General features: G+C 36.3%; 1 protein-coding gene across 4 annotated transcripts; it reads right to left on the bottom strand.

Annotated features, from left to right (window-relative positions):
• Window positions 1–633: 633 nt before the first annotated feature.
• On the bottom strand, window positions 634–17,487 carry GOLGA7 (golgin A7). Of its 4 annotated transcripts, XM_081269171.1 has the most exons (6): window positions 17,433–17,487; window positions 17,076–17,208; window positions 12,112–12,264; window positions 5,712–5,813; window positions 4,704–4,767; window positions 634–2,037 (listed from the first exon to the last, which is right to left on the bottom strand). In XM_081269171.1, the coding sequence occupies exons 2-5, from the start codon at window positions 17,184–17,186 to the stop codon at window positions 4,720–4,722; spliced, it is 414 nt and encodes a 137-aa protein (XP_081125297.1). In that variant the 5' UTR covers window positions 17,187–17,208; window positions 17,433–17,487; the 3' UTR covers window positions 634–2,037; window positions 4,704–4,719. The 4 variants fall into 4 exon arrangements, with proteins under 4 accessions (XP_081125297.1, XP_081125298.1, XP_081125296.1 ...); XM_081269172.1 differs by lacking the exon at window positions 17,433–17,487 and having other exon boundaries at window positions 4,704–4,772; window positions 17,076–17,426; XM_081269170.1 differs by lacking the exon at window positions 17,433–17,487 and having other exon boundaries at window positions 17,076–17,426.
• Between the last annotated feature and the right edge of the window lie 2,912 nt (window positions 17,488–20,399).

Genomic DNA, 20,399 nt, shown 5'->3' with positions numbered 1-20,399 from the left:
GCTCTACACATTTCCAAGTTTACACTACTGGACATTAATTGACTACTTGTGTTACTATTTGTTTCACTGGATAGGAAAGAAGTTGAACATTTTATGTAGGAAAATAAGGTCACAAATGAATAGACTATCTTATAAACTGTTATTCTCTACAAATCTACATCATTAAAAAAAAAAAAACTGGCGTCATCAGATGATCTAAGACAGTAACAACAATTGTGACCATTTTCCTAATCAACCATTCCAGTCTCTTTGTATACTTTTTAAAACTCTTGGGAACTATTCCTTGACTTTTATCAACACTACTGTATCTGCTCTAAAAACATGTAAACAAGCGAAAGGTGTGACCTACTGATATTCATTTATGGTACGTGCAGGGACACTTGTAATTCCAGTGACAGGGGAGCCAAGGCAGGAGGATTGCAAGTTTGAGGCCGGGCTAGGCAACTTAGTGGGACCCTGCCTCAAAATAAAAATAGTGTAGCTCAGTGGAACAGTGACTCCAGGTTCAATCCCCCTAATCAAAAAATAAAACAAAAAACTAATCTACATTGTAACCAGTGATTCAATCTTTCTGCCACATTTAATGCCATGTCATTTACCACTTTATCAAATCACACCAAATATGACACAGAGACAATTTGTTTAAGAAAAGTTTTACTAATGTGTTAATATTTCAGCAAAGTTATTGCAATGGGTTTAAAAGGCAGACACACTATAAGAGGCTATAAAGTAACAAAGTTTTATACAATTAAAATATTACACAGACCTATGGGATTTATTGAATAACTACCACATCCAGAAAAGAAATTACATCTGAAAGGTTAAATCCAGTATTAGCACCTACAATATCTCTGAAAGTAAAACTTTTAACTGCTTCGTTCTCTCCTAATATATTTCTTAACTTTCTCCCAAATACAGTGCTCTCAAACCCAGAAAAGAATGAGGGGCATAAGAAACCCAAACACTAGGAACATACAGACAAAAGAAGAGCTAGAAGTACTGATTCAGACTTAAGAGTTTAACTTGGAAGTCACTTAACTTATTTGAAACCAATTATAAGATTTCTGTGCACTGAATACTGTACGAGGCTGTATGAGGAATCTATAAATCATAAAGTTGCCAGTAGGGTTAAAAATTAGCAATATACAGTATTATGCCTATCAAATTTTTTTCTCATAAGTTATATTTATAACAAAACTATAATTAAAATATTTACTATACTTGCTTATTACACATTCAGGGACACAGCAGGGACATATGTGTTTGATGGTTTAGCATCCACTTTATTGTGCTTACTTATTTGTGTAATGAACAAGCAACACAAACCACATCTTTCCAACATTCAAGGTAATGCAATAATAACATAAACGGCTCCAAATAAAATAACTGGAAATTGCATTCAATACTGCTTTAATTAGATATAACTGCTATAGTAAAACAAATAACATTATACAGTATTTTTTCAATGAGTTTTGGTTTGAAAACTGAACAGCAGAAATCAATCTCAAGATTTGAATCATGGCAAAACTGGTATTCTTGAAATCTGGGAAATGCATCAGCATAACCACAGACACAGTCTATCCCTCACCTGGAAAAAAGCCATTTATTAATTTGGGGGAATAAGACTGAACATTCACTAATATAAACTCGTTTAAATCTAAAGCCACCTGGAAAATTGGCCCAAGGAATGAATAGATTTCATGATACTGGTGGCAAGTAAGAAATAAATAAAACTTTGCATTGGGCTGACCAATTGCATATTTTATAATCACTTTGAATAAAAAAATGTGAAATGCTTCATTGTGTTTTCTCAGAAACGAATCAAAAGATTACAGAATCCTACACAATTTAAAGACACAAAGTGGATGCTGAGCGACTAGAGGTCACTCCAGGTGTGGAATTTTAGAAAGTTAGTCCTTGGAGTAAATGGCACCGTGGCTCTGGCAGCAGATACAAAGGAATGATGCTCTGGAGAGGAGGTAGGGACACTCTGTGATCAGCCAGTGGGTAGATGAGGGTCCCAGCTGGATGTGGGATCTATAATCAGAGGAGAAAAATAAAAGTTTTAGAAAAGGGTACTAAAAATCACCTCTAACCATCTCTCTTACATCAACTGATATGAACTTATTCTATATGGGCTATATTCCACCAAGCAAGGGTTCCAACTGATAGAATACTGACATCTGTATGACTTGTCTAAATCAGAATGCAGCTTAACAGTCTAGAAATCAAACCTATATAATCAGATCTCTGGCCAATCATGCCATGATTAGCACAGGGTCAGCTGCTGAACACTGAGACAGGGTGCTTGATTGCTATCTACTAGCTGTTTAATCTTTAAGTAACTTCAGTTCTCCATGCCTCAGTTTCCTCACTTGAAAAACAGGGAAAAGAATATCCACCTTGGAGAGTTGTGATGATTAATCATTTACAATGGCTGTTTAATTGTAAATTAATTACAATTGATTGATTAATCATGGCTGGCACACAGTGCCAACAAATGTTAGCTATTTTTATTATCACTAATTTGTGATATAATAATCATTAATTTTTTAAAATAAAGACAACACTCTTAATCCAGAGAGAAAAACACTTATCAGTGTATCTACTAATAGAGATACATGATATTAAAAAAAAAAAAATCAAAGAGCAACATGATTTTGTTTAAAGCTCTTCTATAAAATGAAGACCATGGTTGATGTATTCTTTTGTTAAATTTAATTCCCATGTAATACTTTAATATGCAGACAACTTGCACACTTAAGAAAAACTGTAGAACTAAATAAATTATTCTTCTAATTTTCCCTCTTCTCCAAGATCTCAGCCCACACCAGATCCTGGACCAAGAATAGCTCTGTACACTAAATTGTATTGAACAAAAATATTTGCATTCATGAAACTATCCAGAAGTTCCTAATGTAAATCTTCCCCATTTCAAAATTTCACAGTTGTTTGAATATTGATAGATTAGTCTCTGGTGTGTAATTGCTTAAAATCCCGTACCACCTCAGAAAAACATCCTATTAAGCAATAATAGCTGCAAAATGAGTCATGACAAATGGGTTGTGCCAAGTCAATGCAGCTGCAATTGATAAAACAAACTTATTCAAATAGCATGTAACACAAACCACACAGAAAGTTCCTACTTGATTGTTTGAGAAATAACATTTTGAAAAATAACAGTTTAAAAATTGTACACAAGAAAGTCTATGGACAAGTAACATTATGTGTTCCAAAACAAAGCCTTTTTAAAGGAATAAAACATATGGCAGAGGATGTCATCATTTAAATCTCTGGTTTTTCAAGGGTTCAGATGACACATTAGTGCTCAAAGAAGGCAGCTCTGGAATGTTGAATGATTTGTAGAATTCAATAAATGGAACAGGAGCAGGAAAAAATGATCTTTTAAAAAGGCTGTTGAAAAAGGAAAGAGAAGAAAGGGACACACATCTAGAATATTCTGATAAACTCTTTCCTTCCTGTATTTTCCTACTGCTGCAAACACTGCAAAAGAAGTGTGGTGTATAAAACTGGCTTTTTATGGCTAGTCATACTCGGATTCATATTCTAAATACTCGTTCACTATGGGATCTTGATAATTTAATACATTTAGTACCCCAGTTTGCTCATCTGTAAAATGGGGGAAACATTTTACAGGGTTTTGGGGTAATTTAGAAGGACCATTGGTACAGTACCTGGTACACAGTGGGTGTGATGTATGTGGGAACTATTATTGTTGCCTTAGAAAAGAATATGTAGCTGGGCGTGGTGGTGCATGCCTGTCATACAGCAGCTTGGGAGGCTGAGGCAGGAGGATCAAAGCCAGCCTTAGCAATGGTGAGGCACTAATCAACTCAGTGAGACCCTGTCTCTAAATAAAATACAAAATAGGGCTGGGGAATGTGGCTCAGTGGTCAAGTGCCCCCGAGTTCAATCCCTGGTATGTCCCCCCTCTCCAATGCATTTATTCTGAGTCTGTGCTGCCTGTGAATGAGCAATAAATATCTGCAAGCCAATTAGAAAAGTGTAGCAGCAGAATACTTTTGTAGAGAGTGCACATAACTGAAATTGACAATGGTTAACTGTTATCTACTGTCCCTTAGAAGGCCAACCAAATGTAGTTATGGGCTCAACATGATTCTGCCTATAAATTCTAATTAGTATTAACTAGTTTGTTTCTTACTTATTAAAGGGCATTATCTGGATATAAAAGAACATTAACATTTTAAACAGGAATCAATTTTACCTACTAGGTCAAGTTTTTTAGGCAGGGCTCTGAAGCCACTTAAATATAATAAAAGAAATATTCAGAATCTTACCACTTCTCTCTGAAATAAATATTTCTTTCCTTATTAAAACCGTTTGTCAAATATGCAGGCAAATCTCTGAACTGATTCATATACAAAAAAATCCAACACTTAAGTGTTTAGGATAGTTAAAACAAAACAAGACAAATAATCCTTACTCTAAAAACAAAAAACAAAACTAACCTAGAGACAATATGGGGAAAAAATTAAATTCTATTACTAAATTTATCTTGAGTTATTTTAAAAATCAAGTTGCTTGGGTGATCAGCTTAAGCTAATACAATAAATATAACATTATTTAACTGCATGATTCAATGACTTATTTATTATGCAGACAGGAAAAGTCATGTATAAATTTTCAAAAGCTGTATATAAACCATATTACTTCATATTTACCTTTAATTTTATGGTTTTATCTTCCACTGCTCATGCCTCTGTCTTCATAAATGGTAATTTCAATCTAAACAACATGGCTGTTAAGAAAACACACTATAGAATGCAACATACAAAAGGGGACTGACTATGGCAACATGTATATGGTTTGCAGAGATTTGCTACTTTGTTAAACCTACTTTCTCCACTTTGCTGAAAATTCTAACACTAATGATTTATTTACAAAAAAAATATGAAAAGGGTGCTTTATTTGTAGAATTAGGAAATTCTTAACTGAGAATTCATGGAGGTAATTAATTCAGTGGTTCAAAATTGCCTTGAAATTATATGAAAACCTTTTCTTGAGAGAGGGTTCATGACCCCTAAAAGTTTAAAAATCACTGCTGCAGAGTATAAATAAAACTGCTGAAATTATTATCAGCTGGAAGGCCTATGATTTTGTGACCTAGGTTTTTTAGGAAATTATTTACTCATTACTTCAGTTATCAAGCTAAATTAGTTTTTGCAATTTTATTTACCAAATTCACTTAGCGATTTTCAAAGCTTACTGCTTCTAAAAATATGCACATGTGTCAAAGGTAATGAAATTAAACATCTGGCATCTGTAATTGATTTCAACTAGTCAGATGACCCCATGGAACTGCAATTCATTTGGATGACAAGTCTCACCACACATTATGAGTTTATACATTTCAAAGGGGCTTTAGGTTCAGAGTTTCTGCAGCTGAAATGCATTACTCATACAACCCCCATTATTACTACAAGATGCCCTCAGAACCACCAAGAAAGATGGTAACCAGAATACTAAACAATCCAGAGACCTGTACAATACAAAAGACATGCTTTTAGAAAAAATGCTGGAGACAGCATGTTTACAGTAGATATGCAATTCACAGAGAAACTTCCTACAAAAGATAGGAATTAAACTGTCTCTGGCCAACGCACAACGGTATCATCAATTTTTTTTTTTAAAATATTTAGACCTTATGATGTGGACTAAAAAAAAGATACAACTCGAAGTCCTCTCTCAATAGGGTCTGTCAGGAGGAGACCTTGGGGAGCATATATCTTCTCATTCTGTTCTTGAATATACTTGGAGACTTTCTTCAGAACCTGGCAGAAAGAGACACCGCAGCTTTTTACAAATTTCAGCAGATTTCCCTTGTTGCATAAGCTAGATCTCAAAATATTCAGACAGTGGAATTAGTTTTCAAGGGAAGTCAAATGGATATTGTAAGGCAGAATACAGAGCTCTGATTAATCGGCTCACATCAGTTGCATTCAATTTATAGCACAGGGTGATAAGACTGTTCAACTCAAAAGTATCTTCCATGCAGTGTAAATACAAATGTATACAAAAGCATGATGAGAACCAACTTCCTTCCTTCTTACCTCCCTGTCACCTTAACCATGGATATACAGAAATAAACTGACAATTACATACGCAATAGCTTGTTATGCTTCTCTCATTACTCAGTAAGTGTCAGGTAATGTGACCTTTTCTAAAATCAAGGACAGTTCCTGGCCTTCTCTTTCAACATTTCCGAATGTTTTCCTTTCTTTGTGCATTTTCGTAATGGTACAAAGTTGGCCTATAACTAAAGGGAACCCAGTCATTTTAGAAAAGGAAAGTTTATTTCCTTTTAGAGCATGCAGACATTAGCTGTCATGGAGTTTCTGATTGTGACAGTTGTGCATTTCCATGTTTGCATGTAGTCTTATTCTGCAGTTTACTCTTGTTTCCCAGGCAGGAACCTCAATTTATAAGTTTAGTATTAAGCTTGTAAAAGTCAAGGCAAATACAGACAAAAACCAGATAGAATAAAAAGGAACTTCTGGAATAGCCACATCTCTAGCTTTAGTAATGGCAATTCTGAGACAGATAAGCTAGAAGAAAATAAATCTTAATAGCTTTATCCAAAATCAAAGAGTTACATGTTTTATTTCAGGCTCAAAGTTATTCATAACCCTTTTCTGGCTCTAATGTTCAAAGGGACTTTGATTCAGCTCTTTAAATTACTATATATTTTCTTAAATTCACACTATCAGTAAATGATAAAGTCAGAAACGTGACTGCAGCACAAAGGGGAAAAAGAACTATATAAAAATAAAGTTTAAAGTTAAGCAATATTTTAAGGATGGGGGTATGTGTATCAGGCCAAACTAACAAATTCAGATGATACAATTTAGATGCTGTGGTATAAATTTATTTAGAATTTAAAATTATACGGTTGTACAAAGAATTTCCTTACTGAAGAAAGATGTAGTTTTTTCAAGTTATACCTTTGTGGACAGTACAATCTCAAGTTTTCTCTTTTAAAAAAGGGTAGAATTATTGATAGAGCAGTCTGCATTATTCTTTAATTAAAAATACTATTTCTAAAAAAAGATTTTTTCACTTAATTACCTGAAGCAATGCATATATCACTCCCATTTTCAGCTTTCAAAGAATCTGAGCTGTGCTTGGTCATTATGAGCCGGAAAAAAAAAAAAAAAAAAAAAGAAGGCAAGCTTCAGGTACTATCTGTGTATCAGAGTTGTCAATCATCCTAAAATAATGAACAGAAGGAAGTATCCCATAAAGGTGTCCAACTCAGGACTCTTAATCTTCTCTTCAATTTCCTTCTGAGCTCAAATGCCAGAATCAGAAACTAGAGACTCAGTCTCTCTTTGCCTCTGTCCATTAATACTGGAGGGGACACTCAGAAAAAGGTTTGCATGGCTGGTTTTGAAGAAAGGATTCCTTCAGAACAGCTTTCCTTTTCTTTTAGGGTTACAAGTTACTAGTAAGGAAATAGCATTCCTTTATTTAATTCAAGCATAACTTTGTTGGGCAAGATTTTTATTTAAACTCTAGTAACATTCATGTGCATATAGGTTCAGTTCAGAAAGAAAACAATTAGTTTTCTTTTTGTATAAACTCCAAATCCTTTTATGCTACTTTGGTGAAGGCAATTCTGTCCTAAACAAGATGCTTTTAAACTTTTAAGGCCCCTTAGAAACATAAAATTAATAATAGTGGCAGCACAAAGCACAATTCTCACCCCAAGAAACCTTACATTGACATGTTATTATTTTGGTAAATCAATGTCAAAATAAACCATAATATTTAAAAAAATTATCTATTATTCTCAGACCTTTGACACGATTTGTATATTTACAAAATGAAACATGGTCAAACCTCTGGAAGGTTTCCCTAGAAATATTAAACTGAAGATGGTCCACTAGACTTTCAAGAAAAAACAGCCTGAGTGAGGCTTGGTGTGAGCATATACAGAAAATACCCAAGTGTCTGTCTTTCTAACTAATCTTTTTAGATTTCAGTACACAGTAAAAAGAGATGCTTTCTAGTTGATAAACAAGGCGGACAGTTACTGAGAGGAGAACCTTCCACAAGCTCATTTGTTCCCTAATTATCATGGATAGCAACAATAGAGAAACAACACTGAAGTCTTTATCTTCATTTTAAATCAATAAATGGCACAGTATGGGAAACAAAATGCATGAATTGTTCTAGCAAGTTTTAAAAAGCCTATTTACAAATTCAAAAAATTTAACCCACATGACAAAAGTGTAAGCATCATTATATTTGCCTAACTCTAGACTACTAGAAACTTGAGTATTTAAAACAAAAGACACTGATGACTCAACCCTGTCTTTTCATAAATAAATAAATAAAATCACAGAAATTCCTAGGGGACAGTCTGGGAAGGGAGAGGATGATTATTCTTACTTTTTCTCTTTTTTAAAGATTATTAAAGACAAAAAGACATATTTTAAAAGTTTTCTTTTAAAAGTATAGGTATGCAGCTGGCAGTGGTAGCATATGTTTGTTACCCCAACAATTTAGGAGACTGAGGTAGGAGGACCACAAGTTCCAGTCCAGATTTGGCAATTTAGAACCTGTCTCAAAATAAAAAAGGGGCTGAGGATGAACTTCAGTAGTAAAGCACCCCTATGTCCAATCTCCAGTATTGCCTCCCACCTGCCAAAACAAACAAACAGACCCAAAAAACCAGAAAAGAAAAACAAAGTATAGGTACATGCTGGGGGTGTAGCTTAGTGGTAAAGCACTAGCCTAGTGAGGCCCTGAGTTCCATCATCAGCTCCCCCCATCAAAAGATAAAAGTACAGGTACACTATATTATAATCATTAGTTACTAACTTTGCAAGATCTGGTTATTTGTATCTAATTCCTAGGAAAAAATATCATTTATTTGAAAGTTTGATCATGCCTTAAGTCTTGGTTTCTTGATTAATTTTATTTGGTTTTCACTTGCTTTATAAAAAGAAATCTTGATTAGGGCTGGGGTTGTGGCTCGATGGAAGAGTGCTTGCCTAGCATGTGTAAGGCACTGGGTTTGATACTCAGCACCACATAAAATAAATAAATAAAGCAAAGGTATTGGGTCCATCTATAACTTAAAAAAAAAAAAAAGGTCTTGATTAGATCTATAAACTAGTACTTCATATATTGTCTATAAATCTAAGTTAAAACATACTGGGATCAATTTCCATTTATATTTGATATTGAGAAAAATCATCTTTTAACGTTATCAAATGGATTTTAATTGAGAGCTAGGTATTTTAGCATCCAAACTAGCAGATGGCTAAAAAGTATTATTTATGCTTAGAGTAAAAACACATTTGTGAGTTCACAAATATCCCATCAAACTTATATAGACATGAACTTCATTTTAAAACTGATCTCAAGAAAAGACCGCTTACTAAGTATTTCCTGAATGTGAGGCAACATATAATTCCAACATACAATTTACAGTTGAGAGAACTCGGAAAGATGAATGTGTTCAGGATCCCTTTAACTAGTATGACTTGGCTGGCACCCAATTATTAATTTCTTTCCACAACTGATGTCAGCAGGAAGTATCTAATATCTATTTCAGCAAATATACATGAACAAATTAATTAAAATTTTATAAACAAATTAATTAAATTTGTTAATTAAAATTTTATAAACAAATTTAAATGGTATAGAGAAATAGTCTCTAATATGCCACTAAACACAAAACACCCAAGAGGATGTATTTCTATCTTAATTGGCAATATCATGTACTTCTCTTTAAATGATCATTCTTGAATGACAAAATTTTTTTCCCCTTATGCACTGGGGATTGAACCCAGGACTACTCTACCACTGAGCTATATCCTGAGTCCTTTTTATTTTGAGACAGGGTCTCACTAAGTTGCCCAGGCTGACCTTAAACTTTCGATCCTCCTGCCTCCCATCTCCAAAACTGCTGGGATTACAAGCATGCATCACCACGCTAGCTGGATGACCATATTTTTTTATCCATTTGTGTTTAGCACACCTTCCTCTTTTATATGGAGCTCTTCTCTGAGGGTCTTGGTTCTACTATTAACATATCTCTTGAGGTGATCACTCCCTTTCATCTACACTATTGTGTGTAGTACTTCTGTGTGGACTTTTGTGGAGCTTCCTAAACTTTTTCCCAGAGCGAAAAGATCTCTTTGAAATGAAAATCTGACCATATTAGTCTCCTGTTTAAAACTTCCAAGTAACTTCTGGCTGCACCACAAATAAAAGCTATACTTCTTTACAAGAACAACATACTCTTGTGTGATGCCACTCCTGTGTACCTTTCCAAATCCATCTGAGGCATTCTCTGATCCCTCTTCTTGTGCCATACTATCTTCTTTCAGTTCCTGGAACACATTAAGCTCCCTGGGCCTTTGCATATACTCATCTCTCTGCCAGAATGGTATCAGGATTTTCATCCTTGAGAGAGCAGCTTAAATGTCATCACCTTGAGGTCTTTTCTGACCATGCAATCTAAATTAGGTTCCTATTATATCATAGGTCAGTTTATTTCCTTCAAGGCACTTATTCATTTTATAATTTTGTTAGTTTTACTTCTTTACTTGTTAGTATCAGTTTGATACCATGAAATTATCAACTCCACAAGGTCAGCAATCATGTTTGTTTGTCTTGTTCAATTATTTCCCTGGTATCTTGCTTAGCACGTTACTTAACACACAGGAGACTTTCAACAGATATTTATTGAATGAATGAATCCCCTGACCTTTCATTCACCAAATTAAATTATTAAAGAAGAGATACAAAACAAAACAAAACAAAACAGATTGCAAGCTGATACTAATTCTGGGTAACTTTAAAAACAGAAATAAATGTTAGCTGCTTCTGAATGTGATATGCAGGATACAAACTGCTAACTTAGGTATTTAAATATACCTTTTATATAAGATAGGCTTGTAGTTAAGACTAAGAGAGTACAGTGTTAGGCATTAAGAGGGATATTTATTGGTGAAGGTATTATTTGACCTCAACAATAATACATAGTTGAAGGGCAAATAAGACGTGAACATAAACCATTATATTCCAAGTAAAGCACACGTCACATAGAATAGAAATCAAATGGTGTAGGGATACAGAGGAAAAGAAAAAAATTCAGATTAGAAGAGTAAGGAAAAGTTTGATGAAGTGGGAAATAAGGAATGAGTGGTATCTGAATATGGGAAGAATGTCATAGATGGATGAAAACTATGGAGAGCATCTTTTGTGACTGATGAGCATCAAGTTTAGATGATGAAGAAAGTGAAAGGGGTGGGAGACACAGCTGGCGTGGTAAGCTGGAGGTCAGCTCAAGGGGTGCTTGAACCTGACCCAGTAGCAGTAACTGGGAAGTTAGAAAAGATCTCTTACTTAGCAGCAGTGGTAGGAAGTAAGGCTGTTTTATAAAGTCAGTAGCAGATAGGCTGGAAAAGTAAAAGAAGGGAAGAAATCAGATGGATCAGGAGACTAATTCAATACAAGAGAGATAATAGGGGCACAAATTAGGATAAAGACAGATGAAGTGAATTAATAAACAGGAAAATGAAAGACATTTCGGTCTTTGACAACTAATTATTTTTCTCTTTTTCATCTCTTATACCTAAAAATGGTAGTGAAAAGACAGTGGTACTATTGAACAAAATAAAGAGATCGGAGTTTTGACTTTTGGACACCTCAAGTTGAGAAGCCAGCAACTCTGGATTCAGCAGTTATTTGGTAAGAAAAGAAAAGAACTCAGGTGGCAGGATAAAACTGAAGACAGAAATTTGGGGAAATAAAGCAAAATGATCCTCAAAAAGATGGGACAGAATGAGAATATATAATAGATTCTCCACATTCATCTTAAGAGAATCAACTGACTTGTTGATTCCCAGTGGACACACCAATTCTTCTCTGTTTCTGAAACACTCAGGACTCATTCCTATATGCTCTGGATAAAGGAGCAACATTATAACTTGAATTATCACCTAGATGCCCCTATTAACTTTATGGCAATTTTCACTATGGAAACACAAATGTATAATAAATGTACTTTCTTTATGATTTCAAGAGATTTAGAGACAACAAATGTGGCTTTACCTTCTCATAATGAGTTTCCATACATAAGAAGATGGTATATGCTGTTAAACAAGCCAAACAGCCTTCAAGATACGATTGGCCCCCAAGCTTCTCTGCTTCTGCATAAAGGTTATTTAGAGCTCGAACTGTCTCTTCAAACTGCTGCCTATCAATCTGTAGGGAAGAAAGAATTTAAAAGTAAGTTTTGGAAAAAACCCCAGCAACTCATTAATGCTTTCTATGACTAAATTATATTGATATTTTGCAATTTTAAAGTCAGCAAATACTCATCATTATACAAAATACATGTATGAAGATGTGAATTTGGTGTCAACAAATCTTATATATAATCAGAGATATGATAAATTATTGTATAATGGTGTATTAAGAATTGTAATGCAAAAAAAAAAAATAAAGTCAGTAAATAATTTTTTAGGTGATTCGATCTGGATTGTTACTGAAACCGATTGGGGATTGTTTAATTTTATCCTTCTTATGAATACTGGATGTCTTCAAGGCTGGTTGTTCTTTATTCTTTATAACAAATTTCAAATAACTAAATTACACAATCTATTCTTTTCTTCATTCACTTGTATTCACATTGATTGAGCACCTCCTATCAAATCCTATGACCAGCCTTAGAGAAAGATGAATAAGACACTGTTTCAGTTCTCAAAGAGTTTAGTTCTGTAAAACATAAAAACTCCATAAACTAGACATCATAGTAAAGGCATATACAAGGCACAGTGGGGTCATAAAAGGAAGAAGTTCCCTCTATTTGGGAAGTAATCTTAAATTGAGTATCTAAACATTAGAAATTACTAGGAAAATGAAAGGTTATTTTAAGTAGGGTGATTAAAAGCTACAAAGTTCTATATTCTGCTTTCCCTGTCTGCCATCTTTTAAAATAACTATTTTGTTACTAAAAGCTCACAATGGAACAAAATAACAACTTTTCACACCAAGTCACTCCTATCACCTCTTTCTATTCAATGACATTGTTGCTATAAGTTTACACTAATAGTCATGCCCTGTGATGTTTCACTCAATGAGAGACCACATATGTGACAGTGGCCACATAGATTATATCAGCCAGCAATGTGGCAGCCCTTAGTGTGTGTGACTACACTCCATGATGATCAAAAGGGAGGATATCACCTAATGATGCATTTACGTGTTCCTGTTCATGTTATTGTTAAATGGCACACAACTGTACCACTCTAACATCTACTTTTTCACTCTAACTATCTGCTTTTACTTTATTCTTCCAATATCACTTTACTTTCTTCTTCTAATAGTGCTTTATAGAATTTGAATCTCAATATTTGACCCTAGGACTTTTAAGACCCATTGTAAGAGTATTTTATCTAATACTGTCATTCTTGGTAACAAATTACAATTTACCTGTCTTCACTTTAGGCCTTCTTTCACATAATGCCTCCATAATTCATAAAACTTATAATTACTTACTTATGAATCCCCTTTTATGAAGTTTTCCTTTCAATTGAAACAGATTCAGAAAGATATCAAAGAACCTCAAAGGATGTACGAGGCAAAATCATAGGCCAGGTAGGAAAAACAAATAAGCAAAAAAACCAAAGTGAAAACTGTTTTAGAAAAAGATTAAAAGAAGAAAAAAAAGTTTTTGATGGGTTTATGGTGTGGTTCTGTGGTAGAGCACATGCTCAGCATTTGTGAGGCCCTGGTTTCAATATCTAATACACAAAAAATAACTTCAGTAAAGGCATATAACATAACGGTAGTTTACTACATCATGTTTAGGTTGACAGGCTGCATATGACAGTGGTCCCATGTTGTTATAATTGAGCTGAAAATTTACTATCACCTAGTGACACACACGAAATAGTAGGGGAATACATCCTTCACGTCTGTGGTAGTACTGGTGTCAACAACCAACCATGTTGCCAGTCGTAGAGAAAGTAGTTATGTATTCAATTATGAATAGTACATAAAACTCCCCATGATGATAATAATAAGTGAATATGTTACTGGTTTATGTATATTCTGTGCTATACTTTATTCCTACTTATAAGTTTACTATAAAATAATATGTCAGCAGCAGCCTCATACATTTCAGATTTGTGTAAGTTTATTCTATGATGTTTGTACAACAAAAAAATTGCCTGATGTATTTGTCAGAATGTATCCTTATTGTTAAGTGACACAACTGTCCTTAAAATGCAAGAGCTCAAAATAACAAATTAAGGCTTTTTTTCCCCTACTTCCTTTAGGCCCTAAGAAGACAGCTCTCTGTACTCCTGTCACTCTCTGAACACTGATACAGGAATTAAATCTAAATTTGGAGATATATAAAGTTGGAGCAAAATACAAATTTGGACCATTAAACACTGAAACCCAGAATGGAAATCAGACTCTTTCCCAGAATTTTTTTGTTCTTGTTGAATTGCATGGTGCTAAAGCTTAGAGTGATCACAAATCCAAGGTGGCAAATCAAAGGTAATCTCTACAGACCAAATGTAGACATATTTTAAAAAGTATGTAGGGGAATTACAGCCACAATTATAGTCCACTCCATTTTTCTTCTACCCAGACTAAGGGTGACTAAGATATCTCTGCATTTTGGCTGAAATGAGACTAAAGCTTCCTTTAAAGAACTATCTGGCATAAAGTTGTTATTTTGTTGAAATATTGTACCTATACTTAATCCAAATTTGAGTAGACTATGCTTTAGTGTATTTATATTTGCAAATTTCCAGGAAAAAACAAAACAAAACAAAAAAAACCTGTCTAGCAACAAAGCACTTAAATGTCAAAGCATTCTAACAAGTGGTGGAGAGGTAATCTTGTTACTAGAACTTATCTAAACTCTCAAAGTACACAAATGTATGCTTTTAAAAAAATGCATACAAGTAACACAAAACATTTGTATGTTAGTTTCTTCTTCTATTAAACTGCCTAGTGGGATATTCTCACATAAGGAAAATCAGACCCAGTGGCAGAGCAATCAGTGACATTTCTAGGGTAGTAGAGAAACATAGAGAGAAACCTTTCAGTTTCCCATCAAAGTGAGGAAGATTTAAACCTGTAATTTAAATTTAATCTTGGCACAGAAAAAAAAAAAACAAACCCAAAGCTTTCCTAAGTGGTTTAAAATATAAGGTAGTATTTTAACCCAAACATTTATAAAGAAAAAAAAATTAAAAAGCACAACTGAATAGCAACATATAATATTCCAAACAGTATTTAGTACCACTGTTCTGGGCTATATAAAGTCAAAGAAGTAAAATAACTCCAGAATTTAGCAACATCAATTTCCTGTAATAATCAGTTGAAGTATTATGATTACATTGTGCTTCTGTACTCCACTATAAAAAAAGGCTCTACCATACTCAGTGGAAGGCTTCTGCATAAATGTATTTGTCTCAACTATGAGCTGGAAGTTTGACTTTTAAACATACAAAGAAATCTTGCAATATGCGAATGTGTACAGAAAAAAGTTTACATTGCTTTGAATGTATTTAAATTATGTAAGTCATAGTTTCTAAAAGAAGCTTAAAAATATTTGATCCACTTTATGTAAGTATTCACATGTAGAACATGTTGACTGTAAAGTACTTTAAAAATCTAGTTCTAAACTTGCTCAACTTCTACCTCTTCAAACTACTGTTGAGATGTCCACTTACTGTCATGCCAAGTTAACTCAACACTGACAACAAAATGTAGCATTTGAATAGCATTTCACAAACAAGCGAAACTACAAACCATCTTTTTAAGGCATGCTTGATATATTTAATTTACTGTTAAAGAAGCATGTTTGGGTCCCTAACCTACCGGTAGTTATAAATCAAGCTGAAGGAAACTATAAATGATCATTGTTATAAATGATCATGTCAATCAGGTAGAGCAACACACCTTGGTCAAAAAATCTGATTATTTTTGATGTTTGGGATTTGAACCCAGGGCCTCAGGAGTGCTGAGAATATGCTCTAGCACTAAGCTACAATCCTAGCCTGCAAGCTGGCTTTAAATGGCTGCTGTAGGTCTCTCTCTAGTAAGCACTTACCTCACCCTCTTAGTCTATGACCAGCATTTCCAATCCTCACACCCACATCATACCTAATTACCTCTCAGTCCCTCTCCCTGGATACCAAAGAGGAAAGAACCACAAAACTTGCTCCCTAGCTAACCAGAAACTGACCTGAATAGGAAACAGAGCTAGAGACTAAAAGAACTGTCCTTTGGTTGGGTGAACACATGGGAGTACAAGAAAACACACACCTTCACCCACTCCATTTAACTTTTTCAGAAAGATAAAATTGAGGGGATGGGTAAATCTGAAGGAAGAGGAAACAAATCTCATTCTTTTACTTTTGTCTTATATGCTGATGAAAATTTTGATATGCAAGCCAAACAGGTAAGCTACCAGTGATCATAACTGGGAGTGACGAGCTTAAGGCCCTCTTCTGAAATATTTTCCTGTCCAAGCCCATGTCATGCTCTACGTTTTTCAGGTTCCAAGAAGGCCTGTCTGCCTTGCCTGGCACAACACTTAACAAACCTTTTTAGCTGAGCAGTTTGACCAGCACAGTGACCACAAATGCCAGTCACGAGGAAGATGATGCTTTCTTTGCAAGGAAAGGTAGGAGGATATAGCTCACAACCAGCTGAGTGAGATGGCTGATCATCACTGTTGTCAATAACCAGGAGGTGGGGATGACTGACATTAGGGTACGACGACTGGTGGATAGAGACTTCCCACACTGGGCATCATAAAGTTCTATAAGAACATCACACCCAGGGGCTTGGTCTTAATTTTCCTTCTCCAAACATCAGATCTTGCTGCCTTCATATATCTTTGGCCACGGCCCCCTTATGGGTCTGCCTCTCCCCCAGAGCCGAGACACAGACCGAATGTCTTGCCCATTCTCCCTCTCCGCTCCGAATCTCCGTGCCGTGATACCCTCCCTCACCCCAGAGCAGGTGCAGGGAGATACGATGCGTACCCGGTTCTCCAGCTCCGCGGGGAACTTGGTCTGGAACTGGCAGCGTGTACCACTGCTGTAGTCTCGTTGAATGAATACCTTCCCGGACACCGGTGCCTGCTGCGGCCTCATGGCGAGGACAGGACCGGCCGCGCTGCGAGTTCGGGGAGTGGGGGAGGGGGCACCATGGGTCAGATCCCCGGCCTGGACCCGGGACTCTGGCCCGCCTGCCCTTCGGACCCACCCACCACCCAAAGAAGCCCAAGGCCTCCCCCTCTCCGCTCCCCTTCACCCATGCTGTCGCAGCGGGCTTTCAGCTACCGCCCCTGCCCAGGCCCCGCGCCCCCCACATCCCGGTTTGGCCCGGGAAACACCAACCCGCCTCTCCTGCCCTCCAGCTGCTGTCGCGCCGCCTTCGCCGTCACTTACGTTCTGACGCAAAAACCTCCTTTCCCCGCCCCTCAGTTCGGCCTCCTACCTTAAGTCTTTGACTCCTCCGGTCGTAAAGCGACCCTGCCGAGGCTGCGCGCTGCGGTGCCGGGAGAAAGAAGGCGCGCCGGGGGCGGGACCAAGCCGACCCCGCCTCCTGCTAAGGAGGGCGGAGTCCTTCCGGAAGGAAAAGGCTACAGAACTGGGCGAAGCGGGCGGGGCAGCTGTGGAGACTGAAGCCCACAGCCGAGGCTGGGGTTTGAGACTCGGAATTTCCCGTTGTGTCATTTCCCGATTGGTTGTGGCGAGGTGATTTCTGATCACTGATTGTAAGTGCGTTATTTTCATTCTTGATTGGACATCGCAGCTTCCGCGTGGGTTACACCACCCAGTTTAAACACAAAAACCAAACAAAAACATCCTCCCTCAAACGCAAAACAAACTGCTCACACATATTAGAAACAGAAATCAGACTACTGGGAGTGCATTTGACTCCCCGATAAATTCCTGAAACAAGAGTTCGAGGGAGGACAAAGAATCTGCCTGAGCTACATTCTCAAACATCCATCTTCCAGCTCTTCCCTGGGGTGTTGTCTTTCTTAACCCCAAAGATTTGCATCCAGTACCACAGCCTACACCCTCACGTGACCTCAGCAGACAAGCAGTTCTGGGCCCATGGCTGATCGTCTCTTTGCAAGGCCTCCAGAGAAACCCCACCTTACCCTTGTCTGGTGCTTCTTGGCTAGTAATGTTGTTAACTCCACTATCTGATCCTCTCTTTTACATATTAAACATTTTTTCTTATTGTATATTAAAAAGAGCTTAATGAAGGCATAGAGGGCATACAATAAAACACGCATATATAAAGTGGGAAAGTTGAAAATTTTTGACATTTTTATGCCCATATGTCATTATCACCATCAAACTATTAAATCTTTGTCACCCCCAGAAGTTTGCTCGTGCTTCTTTGCAATCCTGTTTTTCTGTCCTCCCAAATCCCTCCTTGCCCAGATACTGATCTTTCTCTCACTATGCATTAGTTCGCATTTCCTTGAATTTTACATAAATTAAATCAAAGTGTGTACTCTTCTTTTGTCTGGCTTATTTCACATAAATTATTTTGAGGGTCATCTCTACTTTTTTATGTTGGGTAGTTATTCCATTGTGTGGATATTCTACAGTTTGTTTTTCCATTCCCTCGTTGATGCAAATTTGGGTAGTTCCAGTTTTGGGGTATTACAAATAAAGCTGCTATGGACGTTCATCTACAGATCTTTGTATAGATACCTGTTTTAATTTTTCTTGGGTAAATACCTAATGGTTGGATCACGATGTATTTTACTTGTGGGAAACTGCTAAACGCTTTTCAAAAGAGCTGTGTATGAAAATTCCAGATTCTCCATATCTTTGCCAACAAAAATGTAGTGATATCTCCTTGTAGTTATAATTTTAATTTTTCCATGCCTAATGATTTTGAGCATATTTACAAGCACTTATTTGCCATCATATATCTTCTCTGGTGAAGTGACTTCATTTTTTGGTTTGTGTTTGTGTATTAGTCATCTTTCTATCACTATGCTGATATATACCCAACACAATTTATGAAAAAGATTTATTTTGGCTCATGATTCTGGAAGTTCAAATCCCAAATTGGCTGGCCTCATTGGTTTGGGCCTCTGGCAAGGCAGCATATCATGGCAGGACAGCATGTCCAAGTGAGTGCTCACATATTGAGCTAGGAAACAGAAAGAGACAAAGGATGGATGGACTCACACAGTTCCTTTTGAGGGCACACCCCAGTGACTTGAGAACCTCTGGTAAGACATCATCTCTTAAAGGCCCACACACTTTCCAATACTGCTACCTTGGGGATGGAGCCTTTACATAAAGACCTTTGGGGGACACTACCCATTTTAAAACCATACCAAATTTTTTCCTGTTATTGAGTTTTGAGGTATTCTGGAGAAAAGTCTTTTCTCAGATATGAGATTTGCAAACATTTTTCCTAGTTTGTGGTTTATAATTTAATTTTCTAAATATTGTGAGCATCTTGGGGAGGACATTATTCTGCCCACCACAGATATAGGTTGAATCCCCCCACAATATAATTACCCAATTGTTCCAGCATAATTTATTGAAAAAACTCTTCGTTCTCCTCTAAATTGCCTTTGTGTCTTTGTAAAAAATCAGTTTGTATATGGCTTTGCATTCTGTTTCTTCATCTGATCCTATTTTGTATTAAAAGTTTACTTGTATTTGTCTCTGAAATAGGTGCTTCCTTGCCAACTTGGTACGATCTCCTGGGAGCTGTTTTTCTACATACCGATATTTGCAGCTTAGAACACCCTGAAAAAGGTAAAATAGTTTCTACCTTAAAACTCTTGGTCTAATGGAGTATACAAGAAAAAAGAAAAGAAAAGAAAAAAACCAACCCAGACAATTTTCTTACATTGTGTATTTGGGGCCTTTCCTATAGTCTTTGGCCACTAAGAATAGGTGATGAAGCAAATTATTGTTTCCCCAAGAAATGGGTGGGTAAATTAAACTAAAAAAAACTCTCTTAGAATTTGGGGAGAGGATCCAGGGTGAAAGAGGAATCAAAGGATAATAAACCATTTTATGTCATTGTTTACCCCATCCCTAAACACACTCCCCATGTTTATATTCTTTTGGAAAAAAACTTGGTAGGGGGGGCACTGATGGGCAGTAAAGATGTCCAGAATATCAGGGCAGGGTAGCTTGCTCATTGTTTCTCAAGGTTTAGATCTTAAGTTCCTTTTTGGGAATCAGAGCAAACACGTGCTATTCAGCTCTCTGATGAGAGATGGCCAAGACTGGGCCTGAGATGGTATCTCCATATGTCCTGTTCTGTGGTCCACCTGTGCCTGGGGAAACCAGACAGACCTACATGGAAAT

Source organism: Spermophilus citellus (assembly GCF_964194105.1).
Source record: "Spermophilus citellus genome assembly, chromosome: 16".
Lineage (NCBI taxonomy): Eukaryota > Metazoa > Chordata > Mammalia > Rodentia > Sciuridae > Spermophilus > Spermophilus citellus.
Note: the sequence above shows the minus strand (reverse complement) of the source record. Positions and strands in the feature narration are given on the sequence as shown.

Coding starts and splice junctions, on each gene's coding strand:
- GOLGA7 (XM_081269171.1), bottom strand. CDS start 17,186: ATGAGGCCGCAGCAGGCACCGGTGTCCGGGAAGGTATTCATTCAACGA. Junction 5,814..12,111: donor TGGAAACTCATTATGAGAAG/GTAAAGCCACAT, acceptor TCTTTCTGCCAG/GTTCTGAAGAAAGTCTCCAA. Junction 4,768..5,711: donor TTGAGAGAGGACTTCGAGTT/GTATCTTTTTTT, acceptor CATGTTGTTTAG/ATTGAAATTACCATTTATGA.